Source organism: Scatophagus argus, chromosome 2, assembly GCF_020382885.2.
Source record: "Scatophagus argus isolate fScaArg1 chromosome 2, fScaArg1.pri, whole genome shotgun sequence".
Taxonomy (NCBI): Eukaryota; Metazoa; Chordata; class Actinopteri; family Scatophagidae; genus Scatophagus; species Scatophagus argus.
The window spans coordinates 26,090,943-26,111,201 of NC_058494.1; the positions used below are offsets into that span (position 1 = coordinate 26,090,943).

General features: G+C 44.8%; 2 protein-coding genes and 1 long non-coding RNA gene across 7 annotated transcripts in view; all 3 read right to left on the bottom strand.

The window, feature by feature from the left end:
- The window catches only part of LOC124050932 (titin-like), a 226,840-nt gene that overhangs the window by 14,363 nt on the left and 192,218 nt on the right, over positions 1-20,259 (bottom strand). For 4 of the 5 annotated variants that reach the window (XM_046373954.1, XM_046373948.1, XM_046373940.1 and 1 more), the window contains exons 25-27: positions 4,176-4,400; positions 3,732-4,064; positions 3,285-3,512 (exon numbers count right to left, since the gene is read on the bottom strand). In XM_046373954.1, the coding sequence (XP_046229910.1) occupies positions 3,285-3,512; positions 3,732-4,064; positions 4,176-4,400 (786 nt within the window). Of the gene's footprint in view, positions 1-2,105; positions 2,367-2,502; positions 2,761-3,284; positions 3,513-3,731; positions 4,065-4,175; positions 4,401-20,259 lie in introns of all 5 variants that reach the window. The other variant, XM_046373922.1, reaches the window with a different exon arrangement.
- Positions 5,331-7,176, bottom strand: LOC124051128. The gene is made up of 3 exons (XR_006841771.1): positions 6,477-7,176; positions 6,120-6,247; positions 5,331-6,028 (listed from the first exon to the last, which is right to left on the bottom strand). It is a non-coding gene; the product is annotated as an uncharacterized LOC124051128 (long non-coding RNA).
- Positions 9,057-10,036, bottom strand: LOC124051059 (stonustoxin subunit alpha-like). Its single transcript, XM_046374099.1, has 2 exons — positions 9,913-10,036; positions 9,057-9,688 (listed from the first exon to the last, which is right to left on the bottom strand). Exons 1-2 carry the CDS (start codon positions 10,004-10,006, stop codon positions 9,087-9,089), a joined length of 696 nt encoding a protein of 231 aa, XP_046230055.1. The 5' UTR covers positions 10,007-10,036; the 3' UTR covers positions 9,057-9,086.

Genomic DNA, 20,259 nt, shown 5'->3' on the forward strand with positions numbered 1-20,259 from the left:
CAAAAGCTGAAATCCAAACCTTTTGGCTCACTAATGTTCCCACCTACAGATTTGTCCAGCAGCTCCTTCACTTGTTGTGGAAGCTGCCTGTTGACTTGAATCAGACACAGGAATACTTGGACAGTGTAACATGGATCAAAGTGTGCGACTGCTGCTCTCATGTTTGACTTCAGTGTGTGAAAATCCAAACTGTACATGGAGTGAAATGTGATGCTTTCAGTTCGCTGTCTCTGTTTGACCCATTGACTGGATATGAGGATGGACGACATGAGAGCTCCAAACATCTGGATCGCCCCCTGGTGGCCGGCTGCAGTACAGCTCACTGACCTGACAAAAGTACAAACTCAGTGTCGGAAGTATTTTTATTTCCTGGGAAGTTTGGATTGAATTAGTTATTTGATGTGATTAAAAAGGAGGTGAAACGTGACGACTGACAGCTGAGTGCTGCTTGAAATTCATTCAGGCGGGTGGATGGACGGGAACTCCAACCAGCGGCTCCGCCACCCGATCACGACTGCGCAGTCGCAGACTGTGGATGACCCCATCAGCACAAGATGGCAGCACTCGTATCCAGCAGATTTGACTTTTCTGCAGCGGGAGGAAGTTAAAACGCGTCGTCCATCTTTATGTCTGTCAGTGTTTGAACAGACGTTATTGGCTTTGTCAGCCAGGACGGGTGCAAACCCACAGGCTCATCAGGGTTTTTCTAAACTTATTTATTATGTTTTTTCATTTCAAATGAACATTTCTCATGACATCTACAGTCAAAATTTCTCTGATATGACAAACTCTACAGGCAAAAATAAGCTTACATGCTTTAAGCAGGAAGTTATAAGTCAGTCAGTCACACACCACCTGATCATCAGCTGATCTGATCAATAAATCATGTTTGACACCTGGACAGGATTCAGTTCAAGCTGCCACATTCTTCTGAACTTTCTGCCACATGCTGTTACTGACTGTTACTGACTGTTACTGACTGTTACTGACTGTCTGTGCTGCTGCTGCTGCTGAAACCTGAACATGAAAACTGTTGGAGGTGAAGGTAAATGTGTCCACCTCCTCCACAGCCTCGCTCTCCACTCTGATACTTCAGTGTCGTCCTGCTTTGTTTCCATCAGGTGAGTCCCGCCTCTGGTTCACCTGCAGCTGAACAAAATCACACAAAACTTGTGTAAACTTTCACTTGTGACTGAGACTGTAAATCTGAAGTTTTATTGGCTGCAGGAGGCTCGAAGCTGACTGGACTTCACAGCACGTCTTCCTGCTGCTGTGTCTTCTGTCTGCGCTGCAGTCAAGTCTGAGACGTTCTCATACGCTGGACAAGAGTCCAACTGATGGGGACAGACGACACATTCGTGAAACCGGCAAATCGGTAGATTTTATCCAAAACTCACTTCTTCGTCCGACCAAACACATGACTGACTTCTGCTCAGCAAGTTGGATTTTAAACACGAGTTCACTTCACACCTTCTTCACTGTCAGAGCATTTAAAAGCCGACTTCTTGTAACTGTGATACAGGAGAAGTTTGGTCAGCAGGGCCTCTCTCTCTCACCTCTATCGTCTCTACAGGTTCATGTGCTTCAGTGGTGGAGCTCAGAGTTTTCTTCTTCCTGGATTGGATGGAGTCCAACAAACACAACAATTTGACATAATGAAAATCACAAGACTAAAACCAAAGGAAGTCTGAAGAAGAAAACCAAAGAGAAATGACTGAACTGATGGACTCTGATTGTTTTACCTCATCCACAGACTCAGGAGAAGAAGAAGAAGGATCAACATGAAGACCACCAGAGTCGACCTGATGATGTTCCTTATTACTGATGAAGTTCCTGGAAATACAGACAGACGTGTGATGAAGCTCAGTAGTCGGACCTGACTGACGAATCACTTTGCAGCTGATACTGTGTGTTAATCACTCAGTCATCCACCTCTGACATGATGGAGGTTCCTCCATGAGCACAGCTACAGGAAAACTGTCTACAAATGCAGACAAGAAATTTGACTTTCTTTGCGCCAGTTTTGAGTTGTTACACATTAATATGTGACTGTGGTCAGGTGCAGTCAACAGGTGTGTGAGTGCAGGTGAATGGAGATAACTTACCTGCCACAACAGTCAGATGTAAGGTGTTCCTATGACTTCCTCTTATGTTCTGGGCTTCACAGGAATAATTCCCACTGTGTTCCGCTCTGAAGTCAGTGATGGTGAAGTTCTGTCCTGATGCTTTTGGTGAGTCTTCATCCTCTTTGTACCAGGTGTAATTAGCTGCTGGGTTAGCATCACTGCTGCAGCTCAGAGTCACTGAACTGCCCTCCACTATCTCAGCAGAGGGACTCACTGACACAGAGGGAAGCTTTGGACCAGCTGGAGGACAAGATTTAACAAAGATTAGCAGCAGATTTTAAGAATGTATTCATCCACACAAAGACCATTTTCAAGTCATTAAACCCTAAAAGATTTATACACTGGATGTTGTTTCTGAATACTGAATATTACTCACATTTCACATCCACAGAGATGGACTCAGACGTCGTCCTCCCCAGCTCGTTCTCAGCTGTACAGTAATACTGTCCAGAGTCAGAGGACTGGACGGACCTGAAGACAAGCTGGGATTTAAAACTGACTCCATTTCCATTAGTTTTGTACCAGGTGTAATTAGCTGCTGGGTTAGCATCACTGCTGCAGCTCAGAGTCACTGAACTGCCCTCCACTATCTCAGCAGAGGGACTCACTGACACAGAGGGAAGCTTTGGACCATCTGGAGGACATATGAACATGCATTAGTCAAAGTTGACAACATGTTATCAGACCACTGACTATTTTAATTTAAATGTCTTTCTCTGAGTTTATTTGTATTTATCCCTGCGGCTGTCCAGAGTTCTGATCCTGGATCTGTCTTTGTTTGGACTCCTGATGGTGAGAAGTGACCATAACAAGCCGTTAAGAATTTGTTATTGTCAACAACTCCACACATTCTTCTCTATACATGCTGGCAGTGTCCAGGTCCTGTTTGCTCAGTCTGTCTGTGCTGACAGGCCTCTCATTTAAGTTACAGTTACAAGGAAGTCTTTCTTTGCCAACAAACCAACTTGTTGGAAACGTGTTACAGGCATCAAATTCAAAAGAATTCAAATACTGTATTACAACATATATCTAAATATTGTTTTTCTTATGGACCTCATACTTTAGCACTTTAGTTTGGTGTTTGTGTCATAATGTTTTAGAAATAATTCTTTGTGTTGTGTGTGTGTTTGTTGTCCTGACACAGTGGAGTAAACTCACACACTGAGGCAGAGACGTAATCCTCATGTCCTTTCAGAGCACAAGAGACGACGTCTCCCACATAAAAGCCATCTTTATAAGAAGACGTTTCCACCCCTGAGATTTTCGTTCCATTCCTGAACCAGACGTAGGAAAGACGAGCTGCTGGACTGCAGCTGCTGTGACACTTCAGCTCTGCCTCAGTATAAGACTGACTGACTGATATTCTGCTCACCTGAACCTGCACATCTGGATATGAGAACATTAAACAAGATTACAATCACTGGCTCTGAAAGAAATCCATGGTAGATGTACATACATGTCAACACAGCAGGTACACTTTCTATAAGTAGTAGTACTGCACAACAGGAAGTACACAAACTAATGATGATGGATCATTCCTGACATGTTCTGTGACTTTAAATGTCCTGTGTTGGTGTGTTTACATCACTTTGAGTTCATCAGTACCTGTGACAGTCAGAGTTGTAGCAGGTAAACTCCTCCCCCATTCAAAGCTTCCTGCTGTGAATGTGAAGCGATACTCAGCTGAGTCGCTCTCTCTCAGGTCACTGATTCTCAGAGTGGAGCGTCCTCCACCTTCATCAAGGACCTGAACACGACGCTGAGAGTCCAGCTGTGAGGGACTCTGCCACTGGAGACTACGTCCAGGACTGGACCACAATTTAGACCTGATAGATTCATGACTGTTGTAAGTGCAAAAAATGTCCACTGATGAGCCTTTGACAGCACAGATGCGTCTGTCAGCGTACGTCACTTTGTTGCAGGATTGACCACGAACACCTGAAATATAAAACAATTGTGTGAACAGTCACAATGAGGGTCTCCATATTAAAACACATGGAGTCATAAGGGTCCACTAGTGTGTTAGTGAAGACTTTATAGGACACTCACACACTGGAGGAGAGGGGGAATCCTCATGTCCTGCTACAGCACAGGAATAACTGTCTGCATCACCAAAGTATACTGAATAAGAAGAAGATGTTTGTGTCTGAATTTTCTCTCCATTTTTGTACCAGACGAAGGAAGGACGAGCAGGTAGACGACAACTGCTGTGACACGTCAGCTCAGCCCAGGTAGAAGATGAAGATGGTCTCACCTGCACCTGCAGATCTGGATCTGTGAAGAAGAAACAGGAGAGTTAGTTTAGACAAAACTGTGAACACACACAACACATTTATATCACTGTTTTCTAGATGTTGAATATTTGGAAATAATTAACATAAGAATGAAAATGTCACCTGTGACAGACAAAGTGACTCCAGGTAATCCAGAATATCTGCCACCAGGTTGGTTTATTATGAACCTGAACTTGTACTCAGCTGAGTCGCTCTCTCTCAGGTCTGTGATTCTCAGAGTGCAGTCGTTGTCACCACACTGAACATCCACACGACCTGAATACTGTGGGTCTGTTGTCAGATCCAAAGGTTCATTTCCATCCTGTCGAGCAAACCAGAATGTTTCCTCAACGGTGGTTTTCAGGCCATTCATACTGGATGGGTATGTGTAGGTGCATCTCATGTCCACTGTTGATCCTCTTAAGGCACAGATCTCAGTAGGAGTGTAAGTCACTGCCCAGCCATCCTGACCCTGTACCACTGTAACACAGAGCACATCAGGAGTCACAGTCAAAATGAGGAACTTCAGTTAACTTCCTGTTTTATTCTCTGACTCCTGTTACAAATAATGTTTGATGACTTTTTGGATGTTATTCCTGAATGAAACCAGAGGGACCACAAAGAGACAGAAGTCCAAACACAAAGTGTTTGCTCACTTCTACACAGTCAGTGCAGAGGAAGAGTGGAAGATGTACACATGCTTCCTACACTTCATCTCTGTGTGCACTGAGGCAGGACATCATCCAGTCTGAAGGTGCAGTCAAGTCAACAGGAATGTATTGGACCTGTGACCTTTAATGTGCTTTACTGACCAGGATAAGAGGACAAATATTCATTATGAGAGAGTCTGTGTTTGTCTTGGTTAGTTCTCTCTCTGTTCACTCTGTGCTCAGGCTGCTGCTGACTGACGTGTGAAGACTAAAAAGAAAAACAGAACAATGAGGCGTGAGAAACTGTTTTCAGCAGCAAACTTTGACATAAAAATAAAAGCTGAAACAACCGTCAGTTCTGAGGGTGGAAACATCACACTGAGGTCAGACAGCACAACATGAACTAGCAGGGTTTGGTGCAGACGTATGATAATATGAGAGCCGTTCAGTCAGTATGTGGCGACTTCACTGTGAGACCAACATCCCTCCAAAAAACTTCACTGTCATAAAAGAAGCTGCAGAGAGAAACTAATCGTCCTCCACGAGAGCTGCAGCTTCTACAAGCAGGGTCGGCTTTAGAGCAAATGAAACAGGCTGAGGAGGAAACAGTTAGGAATAAAAGCCACAATATTCTCACTTCACAGCATGTCAAAGTGTTTAGCACACAGCTACTTTATGCAAAAGACAACAGCAACACATGTTGGCCAACACAGCAGAACATCTTCCTGATATTCATTACAACTGACACAAAATCAAACAGAAATGATCCAAAGTGTTTCTGGGAAGTTTTCCCTTCACACAACTCTGATCCACTGATTTCCACATGTGAGCTTCAGCCCACATGTTGCCACATTCCCCTCTTTGAATGCAGTGAATGTAACTGTAGATATACAGTACCTGACACAGAGAGGAGGAAGACAACAAATCCACTGGCTGCTGCACTTAAACTCATAGCTGCTCCTCTCATCTCTCTGTGAGGCTTCACACACAATAAAACATGTCAGCAGATGAAATAATAAGTACACAGGAGGTCCACAGTATCAGTCACATCAATAAATAATTCTACTTACTCTGAAGAAGGTCGTCGTCCTTAAAGACGTCTTTCCTCTACGGTCAGTAAGCAGAAGGCAGACGTGAGGCTGTTGAGCGGCTTCGTTTCCTTCATTTCCTTAGCCACAAAATATAAGCAAAGTCCTTTCTGTATAGTAAAGACATGCAGTCATGGCACAGTGTATTTTTCCTACATTGCTGCACCAGATTAAGTCTAACTCTTTAAGTCTACTCTTAAATGTATAGAGGGTGTCCGCCTGCCAGACCGAAACCGGAAGATGGTTCCACAGTAGAGGAGCTTGATAACTGAAGGCTCTTGTTCCCAATCTACTTTTTAAAGTGAATTATCAACTCTTTCAGATATGATGGTGACTCACCCTTTATATGTGAGGAGAAGAATTTTAAAGCCTATCCTGAATTTTACAGGAGGAATTTTAGGATCAGAGGGCTGGACAACAAAACAGGATTCACATGTCAGCATCTGATCCAGAGTCTTCAGTGTCTCCAAGGTGACTCTCCTTCTCTTCTCACCTGGCTGCATTGCCATGGTAACGTCTGCTGCTACTTAACAAGCTGGCAGCATTAAAAACACTGTGAGGAGGAGGACACAGAGCTGCCTGATGTCAACACACCACAGCTTGAGGGACACACAGTCTGCTGTCAAAACTTATTTGAATTGGAATGTGAGTACTTGTGCTATCAGTCCAGGAGCTCATGACCCACACAGCACAGGCGGACAGACTGAAGTGCGTCTCTACTCTCATCTTTACGGTAATGAACGTGACAGCCTTGAGGCGTTTTCTCCCGAACAAACTAACAAACAAACAAACAAACAAAGTGTGTGAATAAACAAGCTTTCCCACTGATTCCTGACTGTTAGCATCTGTTAGCATCACAGCTGAAGCCGCTTTTCACTCTTTCAAACGTCTTCTGCTAAAAAGCACAAGAGCCGAGCGGTCGATCGTGTCGGCCGACAGACTCGACTCCTGCCACACATTCAAACACTTTGGACTGTGAGGATCGAGTCAAAGTAACGGAAGGCACAAACAGTCACATAACACGAGTCATTAGAGAAAAACACACATTTACCTTTTAGTGGAGCCACAAAGTAGTCTGCGTCAGCAGCTGAGAGAAAGTGAAAGTAAACGGCTGTTATTGAAATGAGAGGGAGGATCGCCAGCTTTAGTTTGCTTCTGTGGCTGAGTGGAGGCTCAGAAAACCAGTGAGTTCAGTTCACTGTCCCTCACTGTCTCCTGATGTTTGTTCAAGGGTTCATTTTTTTCTGATCAGTTTGCTTTTAATTTGTCATTTGATGCTGTAAGTCATGATGGACAGCTGAGTCCTGCTCCTGATTGGCTCAGATGGGTGTGTGAGCGGGAACTCGATACTGCGGCTCCACTTTCCCGTCCCTACTGCAAAGACTCTGGCTCCAAATGACATCACCAGAACAAGATGGCGGCGCTCATATCCAGAGGGGATTTTGGCTCCACTTTGTAGTTTCTTACTATTATCACCTGCTGCCTTCCCTCATTAATTACACACTACGCTGTGTGTGTGTGTGTGTGCTTATCTTATCAAATACTTTACAATATTCACCTGCAACAGATCACCTTTAATCACTGAACTGTGAAAACCACCTGTCCAGTGATGCTGTTCAGGTGCTGTCAGTCCAGTGTCCTCCCTGCAGCTGAGGTTTCTGTCTCGGGTCCAGTCTCAGAACAAACCGCTGTCTGTTTGTTGTCCAGACCCACCGGAGGATTCGGCCTGTGTGCTCGAGTCGAACACGACTCAGCAGTGTGATGAACACGGCTCTGCCTGTTGTGCTGAGTCATGTTTCCTTCTGCATAACAACACAGAAAGAAAGCAGTTCCTGTCTGAAACTGCTAACTTCGAGCTCTGTGGATTATCCAGAGTGACCGGCTTATGATTTTTGGAGACGCTGCTGTTGAGTTTTTCTTTTCGTGTCATCTGCTTCCATGACATTGAAGCGAAGGCAACTATCAGATGGGTCAACAGAACTACAGGTGAAAGGCAGCAGATTTGTGTTTGTTTTTGGGGTGAACTGTCCCTTTAAATGACAGCTCAAAATCTGGTCCCGACACTCTGGACTGCATTACGGCAACAGTGTTTGAGCTAACAGGACGCCGCACACTCACTGTGCTCCCTGCAGTAACGTCAGTACGTGTTCTGGACTGATCTGACAGACTGAACCGGAGCCTCACATTCCCCCCACAGGGGTGCACCCTCCAGTTTGGGAACTACTGTGTTAATGGGACATGAATGTGTCCAGAGGGAGAGTTAGAGAAGAGAGAAGCTCAGTGCATCATGGGAGATCCCCAGCAGTCTAAGCCTATAGCAGCATAACTAGTCTAAGCCAGCCCTAACTAGAAGCTTTATCAAAGAGGACGGTTTTATGTCTTCTCTTAAATGTAGAGAGGGTGTCCGTCTCCCGGGCCAGAGTGCAGACCAAATACACCTCCCCATCCCATGGCAACGGCTCTTTCCTTCACAAACTTAGCCTCCCCCCAGCTGGACAATGTACACCGTCACATTTCAAAACCAGTTCAGGAATGCCTAAGGACCACAACAACGGCCTGCAGAGTCAACAGATCCCAACCAGATCGACAATCTGTGGGATGCAGCAGAATAAGCCGAATCCACCCTGTCACCTGGAGGCCCCACCTGACCTGTCGAGGGAAGGGACAGAGGACCTTTGGAGGTATTTAGTGGTTGAGCGGCAGGGTTCTCCCTGGACTGGTCCTGAATTCTTGTTTAACAAATCACTGCTTTGTTTTCTGATAGCTGATCCAATTTACAAAAACTGCGTCATCATATTTTATAACAAACTAAGACGACAAACTGATGTACCTGAAAATATTTCAATTTACCAGAAAGGACAAAGAGAAAGAGATGTTGTCTTGTGATAATGAGTTAGCGAGACGTACAAAAAGTGTGTGTGTTTCTCTAACAGGAGGAGACTCTCCCTCCTACACTGAACACAGAGACACTGAACCGAATGAACAGAACCCAAATCCAGCATGAAGAGGTTCAGTGAATGTGGCGTTGAAGGTGTGGAGGTGGATCAGAGTGTCACAGGAGACTCTGTAGAAGGACAGCGTGCCAGCAGGACAGTCCACATACACTGCAACTCTGTGAGAGACAGAGGAGGAGGAGGAGGGGAAGGAGGGGTTGGGGGATGAGGAGGAGGAGGAGGGGAAGGAGGAGGCGGGGGAGGAGGAGGGGGAGGAACGGAGGTCTGTTCTTCTCTTATTGTGCCACACAGAGAAACCTTCATCAGAGCACCTCAGACTCCAGGACTGATGATTCCCTCCAAACAGACAGTCATCACTGTATCCTTTCCTTGTGATTCCTTTGTAAGCCACTGATAAATAAACTCCTCCAGTCCACTCGACCTCCCAGTAATGACGACCAGTCAGACCAGTTCTACACAGCAGCTGACAGTAGTCAAACCTCTCTGGGTGATCAGGATGAGGCTGCTCCTCTGTCTCAAATGTCACCTTCCTGTTGTTGTCAGACAGTTTGAGGTTTGTGTTTACTGTGTTTGTGTCCACTGTGAGTTCACAGGCATCTGATGGAGAGAACGAGACACAATACAGCAGCAGTTTGTCATCTGACACACCTGATGGCTTCATTTGCTGCTTCATTAACAGACTGACTGTTCATTAGATCAGAACTTCACAGTGACTCATCTTGTTGGATCTTCTGTCTGAATGCAGAGACACAAGCTTTACATCTGAACTGCTTTAACGTGTGCTGCCTTGTTTTCATGAATCAAAGTGAACACACACTTACACTTCCTCAGTCCAGGTTTCAGCCACTGATCTCCACCAGGTTCCACCCTGGAGGAAGAAACAAAGTCAGAATGAACCTTCAGAAGCTTCCTCATCACTGATCTTCATCAACCTTCACTCAGATGCAACATGAAGACAAACAGCTGCATGTAGAAATCACATTTCATCCTCAGACTCAGTTCAACCTGGCATCAAATATTCAGAAGAAAACAACAAGAGAAGAACAAACCAGCTGACATCCACTTTTCTGACTGTAATATTGCGCCACTTCCTGTTTCTGCTCTGTCCTGCGTTTGGTGTTCGGTGGTGTGGATTTACTTCAATCAACATACTTTGTGTTAGCTTTCACTGTGGTTGGTTTTGACAAATAAGTACACAAGCACTTTAGGAAAAGTTTATTAACCGCACGATCCTCTGGATTCTTTCCTTCCCCGATCCCCGCTCAGCTTAGCTTAGTGCTAGCATGACTTCTCCCGTCTTCTGCAAGGTGTGTGAAATGTTTAGCTATTCCTCTGCCTCCTTTAGTGAGAGTGAGATGTGTAGAAAGTGTAGCTTATTCGTAGCTTTGGAGGCGAGGCTGAGTGAGTTAGAGGCCCACCTCCGTACTGTAGATCATAGCCAGTAGCCCCGACAGCTAGCCAGCAGCAGTTCATCCCACCTGGGGTGGTGTGGCTCTTATTTCTACCAATATCAGACCTTTGCTTAAAAAACCTTCACTTGACCCAGACATCTTAGCAAACTATAGGCCGATATTCAACCTCCCATTTTTCTCTAAAATACTTGAAAGAGTGTTTGCAAATCAGTTGATTGATCACCTACACAGGAACAGTCTCTTTGAAGTGTTTCAGTCTGGCTTCAGAGCCCATCACAGTACAGAAGCAGCACAGGTTAAAGTTACAAATGACCTCCTCATGGCATCAGACCGCGGACTTGTCTCCATACTCGTTCTACTGGATCTCAGTGCTGTTTCTGACACTGTAGATCACAGCATTTTATTACACAGATTAGAACATGAGACTAGAATCACAGGGACTGCGCTGCGCTGGTTTAAATCATATTTATCAGATAGATTTCACTTTGTTCACGTTAATGATGTTTCCTCTTCACATTTAAGGGTTAGCCTCGGTGTTCCACAGGGTTCAATGCTTGGGCCGATCCTGTTCACCTTATACATGCTATCTCTAGGAAATATTATTCAGAAACATGGCATAAACTTTCATTGTTATGCTGATGACACTCAGTTGTACTTATCCTCAAAGCCTGAAGAAACAAAGCCGTTAGCCAGGCTCCAGGTGTGTCTTAAGGACATAAAGGACTGGATGGACCTCCAATTTTTTATTATTAAACTCAGACAAAACTGAGGTCATTGTTCTTGGCCCGAAACATCTTAGAACTAGAATAGCTGATAATATTCTCTCTCTGGGCGGCATTACTTTGGCCTCCAGTACGACTGCGAGGAACCTCTGCGTTATCTTCGATCAGGACGTGTCATTTATCCATCACATTAAACAGACCTCTAAGACCGCCTTCTTTCACCTCCGTAATATTGCTAAGATTAGGAGTGTCCTCTCTCAGAGTGATGCTGAAAAACTTGTTCATGCTTTTGTTATTTCTAGGCTGGACTACTGCAACTCACTATTATCAGGATGTCCAAATTACTCTGTAAATTACTCAGTAAAAGGGATCATATCTCCCCCATCTTAACTTCTCTTCACTGGCTTCCGGTAGAATTCAGAATAGACTTTAAAATTCTCCTACTTACATATAAGGCCCTAAATGGACTCGCCCCATCATACCTGCAGGATCTAATAGTCCCATATATTCCCAATAGAACACTCAGATCACAGAGTGCAGGTTTACTTGCAGTTCCCAGAATTCATAAAAGTAGAACGGGAGGACGAGCCTTTAGCTATCAGGCACCCCTGCTGTGGAACCAGCTGCCAATCTGGGTTCGACAGGCAGACACCACTTCCACTTTTAAGACCAGACTTAAAACCTTTCTGTTTAGCAAAGCATATAGTTAGCCTCAAACAAAGCGTGTAGGGCTGGTAGGTGTTACCGGCGCCAGAGCTAGAGGTCTCTGGTCCGGCAGCATAAGTCACTCAGGCAGCGGCCTAGAGTGACTAAATGTCAGTGTGTCTGTGCGGCCGTGAATCCAACAAACAAGAGAGCTGTTAGCTTGATGCTGCTGCTCGGCACATTTATTCTCTGCACATGCTCAGAGCAGAGCAGAGCAGAGCAGAGCAGAGACTGCTTGCTTGGACCCACTGGTGTTAGAGCACCCTCTTCTGGTGCAAAGTAGTAACGTTTTTTGGTGAACTGCTTGTGTCTACGTTAATTTAAGGTTCAAATATAAAAGTGAAAAAGAGGGGGTGTCTATATGAGGCTATTTCAGACCCACTACATAGGCATAGTTACAGTCACTTCTTGACAGACAGCCACAGGTAGAACAGGTCTGACTAACTGTTAACCTTTAATCTCTATCATGGCTAAGCTGCTACAGGCCTATGCTGCCGGGGGACACAAACATGAACCACCAAGCAGTTCCCCCACCTCCACAACACCACCACCATCTCTACTCCCCCACCTCCCCAACACCACCACCATCTCTACTCCCCCACCTCCTCTCCTCTCATCAGATCAACATATAATTCATTATTTTATGTCACTAACTGTGTGTCCAGGTCTCCTTGTAGTTTTGTGTCTCTTCATCCCTTTCTTTCTCTCTCTGTATCTCTCTGCAGGTCTCTCTCCATCCAGATCTACATGTTGAACTGCATCCTCTGACAAACCCAGTGTCTACTGTCGACATCTGCCCATGTTGTTCTTCTATGTAGTGCTATTATAACTAACTTAAACAACAGATCGGCTGAAAAACAAATACATACAATACATAGTCTTCAGAATTCCAGTTATAACAACCAGTCATGTTTGTCCCTGTAATTTATTATGTTTATTGCATGTATGTTTCTCTCTCTCTCTCTCTCTCTTTCATCCTCTCTGTCCTGTCTAGCTCTTCTCCCCCTCTTTCACCTGGCTGACTATCAGCAGGATGGTTCTCCCTTGTGAATCGGGTCCTGTTCAAGGTTTCTTCCTGTTAAAAGGGAGCTTTTTCCTTGTCACTGTCTGCTTGCTCGGGGGTTCAGGCTCTGGGTTTCTGTAAAGCATCTAGAGACAAGTTTGATTGTATAAGGTGCTATATAAATAAAATGAATTGAATAGAACTGAACTGATTTATTTATTTTTAATTACTTCTAAAACACAGTTTACACCAATATTTCTCTTCCCTGGGCTGGCTTCCAGTTTCAGCTGGCATTAGACACCATTATTTCCAGGCCTCTTTGTGTAACATTTTTTAAGAAAAAAATAATTGTTTTATGCAAGATTACAATAAAATGTTCTTTTCAGGTTCACAGTGATTACAATGAGGTTACATAAACAGTGTTTCACTACCATAAACAATTTCACACTACATAGTTTTACCTTCCAGCTTACAGGCCCTTAAACAGTTGGACCTTTTTAAAACAGCTGGAGCTTTTTCTTCAATCAAAACCAGAACATAACATGACCACTTCATGCTGTCATATGGCATTGCATACTACAACTTTAGCTCATCACAGCTTACTTAGAAATTACACCACAAGCCTTTCAGTGAGTTTGCTTTGCCTTTTCCCAGACTCCATGTCAGAGCACGAGGCAGCGTCATTTGTTTGACTCATTTTAACCACGTCTCATTCAGTTTTCAGCAGAGCGTTGCATTTCAATTCATCCACAATGAACAATAAGTCAGAATAATTCATCTCAACAAAGCAGCATCAGCGTTCCTCCTTGAACATCATAAAGCTTCGCATATACAAGCGACAAAGTGCAGACGTCATTCAGAGCGCAGAGCAAACATGACGCACAGACAGCGCATATCCGAGCAGCAGTCCTTCATTCAAATGTTCCACACGGAGACACTTCGACACTGATGCAGTCCGGACTCCTTCTCACACACACACACGCACATGCACAGGTGAGCTTACCTGTCCTCCATGACAGATGTATGATGTGGCGCTTTGTCTCGCTGATTCCTTTGCGCTGCGAGCGATCACTTTCTGCCTTTCTGTTGACAAATACTGCGACTTCCCGGTCCCTTTAAAGTCTCTGGAGACGTAGAGATTAGGTCCTGTAGGTCTGTATGACGCGCTGCTGCACTTCCAGAGAAGCGCGCTGAGTCCAGGTAAGTTTCACGACATTTAATGAGAAACCAAACGGCTGCTACAGCGGCTTTCTGATTCCACACGCACATATGATGGGAAAAGTGCGCTGTTTGTGAGTGTGGGACAAAAGCGACCAAACTCGCCTCTCTCCTCCCACAGTGCAGCTGATTTGGCCCCTCATGCAGCCTATGGCTGTCATTTGCGCTGCTCACGTGACCCAAAGCATGCATATCACCGTGGCAACCAGACCAAACAAATCAAAAGACCAATAATCCAGCAGCTCCTACAAAGTGAGAATGTGAGGAATGAGCCAAAGCTGAAAACACATTTGAATGTCATTTGTCTTAAATGTGTGGTAGATAAAATAAGAATGTGAAACACAAACACAAAAGCTGAAATCCAAACCTTTTGGCTCACTAATGTTCCCACCTACAGATTTGTCCAGCAGCTCCTTCACTTGTTGTGGAAGCTGCCTGTTGACTTGAATCAGACACAGGAATACTTGGACAGTGTAACATGGATCAAAGTGTGCGACTGCTGCTCTCATGTTTGACTTCAGTGTGTGAAAATCCAAACTGTACATGGAGTGAAATGTGATGCTTTCAGTTCGCTGTCTCTGTTTGACCCATTGACTGGATATGAGGATGGACGACATGAGAGCTCCAAACATCTGGATCGCCCCCTGGTGGCCGGCTGCAGTACAGCTCACTGACCTGACAAAAGTACAAACTCAGTGTCGGAAGTATTTTTATTTCCTGGGAAGTTTGGATTGAATTAGTTATTTGATGTGATTGAAAAGGAGGTGAAACGTCACGACTGACAGCTGAGTGCTGCTTGAAATTCATTCAGGCGGGTGGATGGACGGGAACTCCAACCAGCGGCTCCGCCACCCAATCACGACTGCGCAGTCACTTTCTGTTACTACAAAACAAAACCTAACAATGCGTTTGGTCTGTAAGCAGCTGCACCGCCTGAACGCACCACCCAAACACACCACCCTCATGACCTGTGAAGACACATCAGTAAAAAGTTACATAGAAGTTATTCACCTCTTCTGCACCTGCCGTGTGTGCTAAGATTCAGTGCAGCGTCACACACATGATGGAGTGACAAGGTGCAGTTCAAGTACTGCACTCAGGGGCCTTTAAGGTACTTTGTTGAGTATTTCCATTTTTTGCTAATGTACACTTCTACTCTGCCACAATTTGGATGCAAATATGGTACTTGGTGGGGAATTTTTTAATTGATTTGATCCAAAAACACTGATTTGACGATTCAGCCACGTGTACATAGATGAAAATGCAGTATAATATGTATTACGTACTTACTGCTTGATCCTTATGTTTTTTGATGATTAGCTGATGGACTTTTATTCAAGTACTTTTCATGTGGGTGACTTTTATTTGTTGCCAAAGTGATGTTTTAGCACGACAGCTCAGTACGAGTCAGGGCCACATGTGCACAGGACGGCACTGGACAGACTACAGGTGGACAAATGTCTCGTGTGTGAGGACGGCAGGTCTGGCAGCCAGTGGACAGAGAGCAGCCATGTGTGAGACGCTTCAGCTCCGAGTCTTATTCCTTAACGCCAGGAGAGAAGGAATAAAAACATGTCGGTTCATTCAGTTCCTTATTGTCCACAGTGAGAGGTTGAGGATGAGGCAGAATCTTCAGCTGTAAGCCAAATAAAAAGCATTTTAGCTTTAGAAAGGTGTGGGGAAAGCAGGTTTTACAGGGTTCACGTGAATGTTGTTGTGTCGTGTGTGAGGATCCAAACAGAAGCTCCATGTGTAAGACAGGATTTGAAAGAAGGTGTTATTTAAAACACCAAAACATTTCAGTTCAGGTGAACTTGATTTATTGTTTTGTATAAAGTACACATTTCAAAGATGTCAAAATAAATGACTTTAAAGGCATTCTGCTCTGATGACCAGAGAAGGTCTGTCTGCTCGTGTTTCCAACATGGTTCAGCCAACCACATGACGAGTTCCTCCATGACGCTTCCAGTAAATTAAATTGCTTTGAGGAGTTCCTGACATCAGGAGCTGTGCAGAGTCACGTCGCCGTAAACCTCCTCCCCATGTCGGAGCCACAACCCCGGACTTGGACTTGCATTCACACACACACAGAGTCAGATGTCAGTGTGGTCAGGGATTTGGTCTTCTCGTCTTCTGTCCTCCACCCTGCTCACCGCCCTTCTTGTTCCTCCTCCGTCTTTCACGCACACTTTAATGCTGTCATGGTCTCTTGTCTCTTGTCTCGGCCTTGCTGGTGCGGTGTGTGTTTGAAGCGGCACTTGTCGCCATAGAAACAGCCCGTGGTCCGCCAGTAGAAGCACTTGTCTCCGTCTATGGGCGCACACCGTCTGGACCTGCACGAACAGAACCAGCGGGGGAAGATCCTGCATCAGGCTCACACACAGGATCATAACAGGAGGCAGACGAGCGAGCACTGAGTGTTCACTGCTGGGATGAAGGGATTACAGCTGGAAAAGTGGATTTGATCCTTACACTCGTGCAAATGTACAGAATGGAGGAAAAGCAGCATTTCTTTATTTATTTTAGTTTAAAAAAGCCATTCAGGGGTTAAAATATTCTCCTTCTGTCCTTCTGTTTTGAGCCCCCTCGTGTTTCCGCAGCCTTTCTACAGCGGAGACTCTTTAACCAAGACTTAATGCTGGGCTCTAAACCCTAAACAACTTAAAGATGTAAAAAAGTAAAACCGGCGTGACGTCGTGCAGGACCAGTCTGAGTTATGGACACGCGTTATGAGCGAGCTGCTCGGTACCCTGCGGCAGCGTTGGAGCTGAGGCTCGTGTTGGTCCTCCGTATGGGGGGCAGAGTCCGCTGGATCCAGCGGTCTGGATACCTCATCACCAGCTTGCTGCTCCCCAGCTCCACCCCCTGGACAGAAGCAGACGGTGCAGTTAATCGAGCGAGCCGTGTGTCACCGCGTGGCTTTCGGTGCCAGGGAAACACTCACCTGCAGCTTCTCCAGGGCTCTGGCAGCCATGTTGGCATTCTCGAAGTTGACGAAGGCACAGAAGCGCTCGTGAAGAACTCTGATGCTCTCTATCTCGCCGAACCTGTAACCACGGAAACCTTCAGGACAACAGTGTGGTTCAAATGTACAGGTGAAGTGACAATCCGTCGTTACTGTGCACAGTGTATTTACATCGTGAAGAGATCCCACAGGTCTTTCTCTGTGACTTCTAATGTGATGTTCCCGACCCACAGAGAGCGACAGCTCCTGGATGGTCGGAAAGGGAAGACAGCAGGAGAAAAGAGAGAGAGAAGAAAACTACATTGACGTGATATTTTTCATGGGCCACAGTGGACGTTGTGTACGTTTGGTCCTGAAGATGGTCGATGCTAAAGGAGACTGACTGGTTATGTAAAACATCCACAGCCACACTGTGTGATTGTGAGCTTCGCTTACAGCCATACGACCTACCCACTGTGGTCCTGCTGAGGGGGGGACTTCAGGGCTGAAGGTGAGAGGAGACAGGAAGCAGATGTGATGAGACGGCAAAACAATAAAAACGGAGCAGATTCTTTTGCTTTTAAACGTCTTGTATTCAAATGCAAACCTGATGTTTGACTTATGTTGTGTATTTAATACACAGATTATGTTTCACCATGCAAACTACTTAGTTCTCAGTTCTCAAATTCTGCTCAGCCTGCTGCCTGTAATGTGCTGTTCCATCTGTCTCTTTACACGTTAGGCCTGCTGTCATTGAGCGCAGTCAGAAGCGCAGCATGTTTCTGCTGTCGTGCTGCCCCCCAGTGGACCAAAGCGGTACTGCAGCTGGCTCTTACTTTTGGCCTCGCGTGAAGCGACGACCGCCTGGACGGTGGAGAACTTCTCCAGCAGCAGTTTACTCTGCTCTTCCTCAAAACCCAGCTCCTAAAGTAAAAACAAATATACCGATCAACTCAAAGGGGAGGCAGAGGATCAAAGCCGACGCTCAATCGACACGTGGACAACAGCTGCCCCTCACCACGAGCTGCAGGACCCGGTAGCAGAGCTACGTTGGGGGGCAGTTCGAGGCCTAGAGGTTGGAGAAGCGGCTGGTGATCAGAGGGTCACCGGTTCGATTAGCCGGCTGATGTGCCCTTGAGCAAAGCACATAACCTCCCCAATATGCCCCCCGGGTGCTTGATGCTGCCCACTGCTGCTGTGTGTGTTTCACTGCATGTAATTTGCCGGATGTTGCATATGTGTGTCCAACTAAGGATGCAGAAGATAAATTCAGTGTGTGTATGTAAAAATATATATACTGCTAATAAAGTGATTCTTCTTCTTGGGAAAAATAAATTGTCAATGTCCACGAAGCTGCTGAGCCGTCTCAATGACGTGTTTATCGGAAATCCCGGTGAGTTAGCTGCTAGCTAACACGGTTAATTAGCACTCTGGTCATTGATAGCTTGGAATATGGTGTAACTTTTAGATATGTGGATTATCTATGTTAATAAACCAGTCGGGATAAGTTCATAACCTTATGATGAATGGTGTATTATTTGAAGTGTTTGACTACTGCACAACAGGGAAAAAAACATGCTAATTAATGGTCAGCTAACATAAAGTTAGCTAGCGGTCAAAGTTATGTGATTAATGTAGTGTGTGTTTATTAAGCCTTGAAATGTTCTTAAGTTCAAGTATAAATGTGTGAGAGGAATGTTATGTGTAGTATGTGGGATTATTGTTTGTTATAGTGTGTAACTTTGTTAAGTGAGGGAAAAACACACACTGGACTACTAACAAAAATAATTAATAATTTGTGGATTTTTATAATCTGGATACTCTGGATTTTATTCAGAGGGAGCATTACGGGTTTTCTTGATGGACAAATGGTAAAGAGGGAAAGAAGTCAGACCAAACCAACTGTTTTACATTCTATTTGTGTTTATTGTTTACAAATACTAATTTTCTTGTTTAGTTGAGTTAGTTTGAAGCTGAAATCCAAAGCGCTCTGCACTCTGTCGCCCTCTGCTGCAGTGAGAGGGAAGTGAAGCGACGCTCAGACTACAGAGTTGCTGTTGAAGCTTTTCATTTCAGTCACAAATGCAATACACATAAGTTACAGCTGGCAAAGTGTGATAGTGCTGGACTAATGTTTGGTTTGTAAATGAAGTATTGATGAATACGTATTTATTGTGCTCAACATGTCTGTTTTGAGCCGACTTGGTTCACATTGGTTTTCTCTGCGAGGGCAGGCGTGATGTGACGGGGCAGTCAGGATTTCTTAAAGGAAGTTTATTTCATTAACCTTCAAATAGCATATTTGGACATATAATATATATAATATATGATAGTAAGAATGAAGTTTTCATTGTACTCCAATGAAACTCTTGTACTTCACGCTGCAGTGATGCTGTTCAGGCTGACACGTCGGTATAATCATGAAGAGACTCCAGCTGACGGGGAGAGACAACAAGATGAGGTTCATTAATGGAATCTGGATTTAATTTGAGCAAAGTTGTTTCCTTAAATTCTTCTTTGGTACGACGAACATCTGCAGTGAATGTGGCTGTAAAATGTGTGAAGGCAAACACACATTAAGGTGGTTTGTATGAAGGAGGACGTCGCTGATCATGTTAAATCTAAGTTGTCTTTAAGACATCATATATTAACAAGAAAAGGAACTGAATTTATAAGTCAACAAATTAAAACCCTTTAGTCAAGCAAGTTCTGTCACTGTGGCCCAACGTCTCACCTCCACAGCCTCGATGGCTTCATTCGGTTCAGTGGTGGAGCTCTGAGTTTTCTTTTTCCTGCAGTGAATCCAAAAACAAACCAACAAGGAAAAGTTTGAATCAAAAACTCCAAAAGTCACCGTTCAAAGTAAAGGATCAGTAATGGAAATGAGTTTCACCTCATACACAGGACAAACAGAAGCAGAGAAATCAGCATCACAGCCGTCAAAGCCAACCTGATGATATTCATTGTCACTATTGATGTGTCTGGAAATGAAGACAGACAGGAATGAGACCTCAGTGGGGATTGAAACATCAGTCACTTTGTCATCATCACTGCTGCAGCTCAGAGTCACTGAACTGCCCTCCACTATCTCAGCAGAGGGACTCACTGACACAGAGGGAAGCTTTGGACCATCTGGAGAACATATGAACATGCATTAGTCAAAG

What these genes read in the sequence shown, in the direction of transcription:
- LOC124051059 (XM_046374099.1), bottom strand. Translation starts at nt 10,006, where the DNA reads ATGAGGAAGCTTCTGAAGGTTCATTCTGACTTTGTTTCTTCCTCCAGG. An exon ending in GAAACCTGGACTGAGGAAGT is followed by an intron (nt 9,689 to 9,912) that starts GTAAGTGTGTGT and finishes TCTCTCCATCAG; the next exon opens with ATGCCTGTGAACTCACAGTG.